General features: G+C 42.6%; 1 protein-coding gene across 1 annotated transcript; it reads left to right on the top strand.

Annotated features, from left to right (window-relative positions):
• Window positions 1-5,844, top strand: LOC135389233 (uncharacterized). Its single transcript, XM_064619299.1, has 3 exons — window positions 1-70; window positions 1,334-1,545; window positions 1,785-5,844. Exons 1-3 carry the CDS (start codon window positions 1-3, stop codon window positions 2,196-2,198), a joined length of 696 nt encoding a protein of 231 aa, XP_064475369.1. The 3' UTR covers window positions 2,199-5,844.
• Window positions 5,845-6,000: the final 156 nt, after the last annotated feature.

The raw sequence follows: 6,000 nt of genomic DNA, 5'->3' as shown, positions 1-6,000 counted from the left end.
ATGCGCCTCGACGCGAAAGCTTATCTGTGGGTCAAGGAAGTCAACGTACAATTTGAAAAGGCACACCAAGGTATGTTTATTAACTTCTCGTCCCGGGCAACCTGAGTTCTTTTTGTAACAAAGCTGTAGAGCTTTTAGCGGTAGGCTTGCTTTGTGCTTTATTTGCTTTCGGGGAGGAGAAAAAGATATGTGGGATATCGACCAAAGCGGCTTTTAGTAAATCTGTAAAAACGGTTTTCCAAATTATAGCCTTCAGGCGACCTGCGTGTAACCTGCTGGGCCCATCAATTTATTATTTTGAGATATTATTTTATTTATTATTTATTGTATTGATATATTATTTTGTTTATCATTTCTAGATGATTGAGTACGTCATCCGCGATGCTGTTCGTTTCTTTCCTAAAAAGTAGCGCATGGAGTACCGCGTTACTTTTTATGGGTAACGCTAGCGGTATTACCCTACTTTTAGGAACGTGTAACGATGTCAGGATTTCGTAACTAGTGAGTTTTAGTATACGCTATCGCGTTTGCGTAAGTAAGGGATAGCGTTGGTGGTTCTGCGCACGCACAGAACATAAGGAGAGCTTTGCGCATTGCGCAGAACCACCACACTATCCCTTACGTACGCAAAGGCCACAGCGAATGATATACTAAAACTCACTACTTTTTGCTCAGGTAGCGCGTATCGGTACTGCGCTACCTTTTTCGCGTAGCGGGTACACACTGCAGTACTGGGTAGTAAGAAAATCACGAAGGAGCACGAGAGTACACACTATATGTGTACTCAATGATTTTCCGCGTGCCTCACAAAAGGGGTGAAGAACAAGAATGCGAAGTTACTTGGGAAGCAAACGCCCACCGATTTTGAACTGACAAAATGTTTATTCTTTTTTCTTTTTTTTTTACACTTTCGTACGCGCGCCGCCCGATATCTTCGGCCGCCACGGTGGCGGCAACGTGCCGATGATTCCTAGCCGGCGGCGGCAGTACCCACAAACCAACGTTGTCGCGGCGGCACAAAGCTTCCGTAGCAGACGACAGGAAAAGATGGCGTCGTCTGACGGAGGGCTCAGCGATGCAGCTTGTTTTGATTTGCTGGCAGGCATCGAAACTTATCCATGCTTGTGGAAGGTAGACCACCCAGATTATAGGAATATGGCAATTAGAAATGGTGTCTGGGATGTCTTAGCTGGTCAGCTGAAGGTAAACCACGGCGGCAACGTCACAGCAGATAAGTATTTACGACGGCCCTGACGGCGTTGCTTTTTGCCGTTTGATTTGGTCTTCTGTGCGTTACAGTATTGCTTTCATGAAGAGCGATGATGTCTAACAGTGCCTGTCTATGTCCTTTTACATGTCCTCAAGAAAGTATTCTCCATAAAGAAGAAGCAGTACCAGGACGAAAAACGGAGGAAGCTAGTTGTAGAAAGCGGTCAACCCCCGAAGTATATGGGAAAGTGGAGATTTTTCTCTTCTCTTACATTCCTGGACACAAAATGCCCTGCCGCACACGATGACTCGATCTTGGGGATGGAATTCTTTGATGTAAGTCCTTCCAGCAGCATGCCATATATTATCTATAAAAATAAGAAAATATATTTAATTAACGTGAAAAATGTAAAGTGAAAATCTTCTATTGCAATGTTTCTACGCTGCCAAGGCTATACTTAAGGAACATCTGCATTGATGTTGCCATTTGTCATAATTATATTTTGTTCGCTTCTTCTGCGTTCACTAGGCACGATATGCTAAGCATATGCACGTCTTTTTCTGGAAATTACCAGGTCAAGCTGGAGCCCTACGCAGCAAATGCCTGCGAAACCCTGCTCTCCGATGCGAACACCTCACCGACCCAATCACCCAGTAGGGACAGCAGTCATACAGACATGGATGAGCCAGTTGTGCAGCATGTGACAAATACGAGGGCTGAAACACCACCTGCACCTGCACACGCAGCTCACCGCAGGCATGACAGGGCACAGCAGAGGGTGCATCATAGCAGTCCATCTCACAGGCCATCTGCTTTCTCAAGAATAGCGGACGTAATTTCGAGGCCAACTGACGAGTGCGAGGCTTTTGGCAGACTCGTGGAGTGCAGGATGAGACGCCTTCCTCCTTCCCGCTACAGTCAGTTCCAGGTTGAGGTGCTCACTTTCATCAACCAGTTCGAACAGTCAGCAGCCAACGGCGAATCCTAGAGTGAAGGTACTGCTCGGCTGAGGTATCTCCCATGACAGGGCGACTACAGCAACTTTATTTTAAGCCCACGACAGGGAAAGAAACTTCACGTGTGAGGGCATTCTGCATGACAGCCTTATACATTGTTTTTAGAGTATCCAGAGTAATATGTTTCCAGCATAATTGCAGCGATATGTTCTCCCTTGTTTTACAAAACTTCTGGAGTGTTAACAAAGGCTGTTTAATGCATGCCATCATAGCTGTAAGCTAACGGGGCATAAAATTTTCTCTTTCCAGAATAAAAGGTAAAAAATGCTGTTAGATTCACAGCACCACAAAAGGAATAGGATTTGTCCATCGTGTTGTTCGTGATTTTGGCAAGAATGAAACCGCAATTTATGCTTTCTGTCTTCTCTCCCTCTCAAGAGGTGCAACAAGGCGAGGTGGCCTCCTGTTGGTCCCTGCAAACGATTTCCTACAACAATTGGACACCCTGACTACAGCACCCGTTGCACCTTTTGAGAGGGAGAGAAGAATCACGTTTTCCTTCGAGCTTAAATCACAAACAACACAACTGATTAACATCATTTATTTTGCATTGCTGCTGAGGTTACTTTTGTGATCCGGTGCCCCTTTAACAAAGTTAAGCAGGGGGAGCTTAATATAAGCTGTTCAGGTTGCTTGTAGGCATCCTGGCTTTTCCATAGTAACCGAAAATGTGTATAAACATTGTGAGATGCAACAGAAAAGTTAGCGTAGGTGTATCAGCCAGTTGTATGGGCCAGTTGATGAATACGATCATACGAGTACGACGAGGACTGTTTGCTATAGTTGAAGCTCGGTAATCATGGAGTGCGACTTCATTATTTTTGGTCTTTGCCTCTCTTAGTGCAAGTACAAGTGCAAGCGTCAGCCTAGGATTAAACTGAGTATGCTGAAACCTAGCTTCGTCGATGACATGCGCACGTGTCAGGAAAGAGCAAAGAATCAGCAGGATAAGAAACGCAGTCAGTACAAAGCATTTGGCCCAGAACAAGGGGCTTTGTGTGTCTGGGTTAAACATGGTCAAACCCGGTTTTACACATCAATTTGCATCATCAGCACTTCGGCTAAAGCCTTAAAAACGAACTTGCCGAAATTCCAAGTTGCCAAGGTTCAATTACCAGTTTTGAGCACTGGAGAACGCTAAGCAGCTCACATACAGCACTGCTGCTTGGCATCTCGTTTTTGTCTCAATGCGAGAAGCACGTTTTTCTTTTTTATTTTCCACTCAATATCGCTCGATGTTACCCGGCCTATTTTACGGCTCCTGAAATAAAACCCGAAAACGGAAACACAAGGACCTATTCATATACAAAAGGATGAAAAATAAACAAGAGGAAAGAGTGACGAAAGCTGCTGAGGTTAATGATGAACCTCACATGATGTGACCATTTGTATGGTGTCTGCCTTCTAGACCACGAATGCTAAAGTTTCTGTTGATCGCGTATTTTCCAGCGGAAATATGTGATAAAACCCAGGCGGCAAAGGCATTTGCATCGAAACGAAGTGGAACCACGTGAAATGTACGAGAACTTACTACATCATTTCCTAATTACACGAAGGTCTTGTGGAGCTTGCAACGCCCTTATACTGTTCCCTCCCCTTTCAGGGTCACCTACTGTCCTGCTGAGGCACTCTGCCTTATTATTTTTTTTTTTCACTCTTTCTCTGCACTAAGTGCGAGAGTGCTTTAGCGACCGTCGGTTGATACAGGTGCATCGTGCAGACTGTTCAGTGGTTTGATATTGACACAGTGGACATGTTAAAAACCGTTACAGTGCCTTACGGCGTGGAACTTCTTGCATGCTGTTCTCATCCTTCGCAAATGTTCTACAGGGTTACTCGAAATAAAGTACGGTATTTCTTCTGCCACATAAAAACACCGCAGATGCCGAAAGTTTTGTCAATGACGTACGGAGTGCGTATTAATTGTGTAAAAAATTTCAGCTTCCTGGTTTGTTTCAGTACAGTGTGAAAAGTTCTTAAAAATAGCTCTTTCCTATGCATTGTCAACGCCGCATTCCGCATTATTTTACGTATAATTTATATCGTTCCGATCATTCGTGTGGGTGACACTTGGGAAATTGCTTGTAAGGTTTTGGCATTAAGTGGTGTACGGCTACCCTTTATTTTTATTAATTAGTTTAGTTACCAATACAAACTAAGTTTAATAAATGGAAGTCTCCAGACTAAATTCTGTGCCCGAAACCTTGTGAGCCTCTCCAACTAAGACAGCTTTCCTTTTCTTTTTTTTTTTTTGTCACTTGTTGGGGCATGAGTGACTTCTAAATTTTTTTCTAGAAGGCATATTGACAGGAAGTGTAACGACATAAGTGAATGTTATGCTTTGAAATTTTAAAAAGAGTAATTGTCGTAACAAAGTTTCTACTGGTACAAAACTATACAAAACCCGTACACCGATGACGCCCAGCAAGCAGTGTAGGCTTTTGGCAAAGTTCAGAGTGCGGCATTTTTTAATTATGACTCGTCATAAATAGGGCCCGGGTTTTTAGGCCTTTGCTTATAAATGCCTATAAACGCTTGCAACATTTTCAGGGTTGCCTTCCTCTTTATCGACTCTACTGAGCTGTAGCTGTTTTTAATATTTTTAGACGGCGTAACAGCCGAGGTGCGCGTTCGCGCCTTTTGTCCCTTTTTTGCGTTTGGTTTCTTTCATTACCTTGGTTTGCTAGAAGGGGTTCATGCACATTTCATCAAAAGATTTGGCCTCTCTGGGCCTTTCGAGATCTTCCAAGGCAGAGAACTAAGAATATTATTCAATATAGCGTGGTTCCAGGCCACCTCAGCATTCGTGTAGGCTTGTATGGTACTGTAACCCTTAAATGCGCAAGTTTTCCTTGATGGAGCTTTCTGAAACACCAACAAGGCCAAAGAACGTACCAGATTAACGTGCTTATTTTTGCATTTTAATGCCTACTTTTGCATTTCTGAGGGCCTAAATGCTTGCCTGTCTCCATCGTTTTTAGTGCCTAAATTTCCTGGCCCTATCCTAAAGGACAGGATATTTTTATGAGTAACTTTTGATATGGATTTTTTGTGTATATTATGTCTTCCAACATTTGGTTTGGCTCCCACGTCCCAAACAGTGTTTTTATTCATTTTATCTTTGTTACGAAGAGCCCGTGCTTTATGTTGGGTAACCCTGTACATATGTACATGTACATCAAGACATGCAATATGTTATGCAACACAGCTTGAACACAAAAAATCGATGCGGTCCATATCATTTAAAACTTTTAATTACAATATACCATTTCACACAGCAGCTTTATTAGCCACAGTGTATACTCACAAAGTTCCAGCATATTTACCTAATTGCGTGATCCAAATAACCCAGTAAAATGCCAGAATGTAAGACTGTGAATAAAGCTTTTGGGTGCTTTGAACAATAATGATTTTATTTTGCTGTTCCCATCTTCATTGGACAGCATTTTTTACTTCCTATAGTTACAACAAGTAGTAACACAGTCAGACATACACAAATATCAAGTTTTGCTCAGGGATGAAGAGGCAGTTCAAACTTTAATGCCATTACGCTCCTCTGTCTGTCTTCAATGACCTACAATGATGTATGTATAAATTAAATAAATCGCCTCGTACAGAGTATTTATCATTATTTTAGATGCCTAGATATGCGAGGAAGTACATACATGGTTGATCTTCTTGCTACTGGGTAGCAGTAGATGCATACCTGTATGTGTTTGCAAAGCGTCCTTTGGAGACATGAACTGCCAGTTTTAGTGTACATTTGCACATTTA

The sequence above is a fragment of the Ornithodoros turicata genome, chromosome 3 (genome assembly GCF_037126465.1).
Source record: "Ornithodoros turicata isolate Travis chromosome 3, ASM3712646v1, whole genome shotgun sequence".
NCBI classification, from domain to species: Eukaryota; Metazoa; Arthropoda; class Arachnida; order Ixodida; family Argasidae; genus Ornithodoros; species Ornithodoros turicata.
Note: the sequence above shows the minus strand (reverse complement) of the source record. Positions and strands in the feature narration are given on the sequence as shown.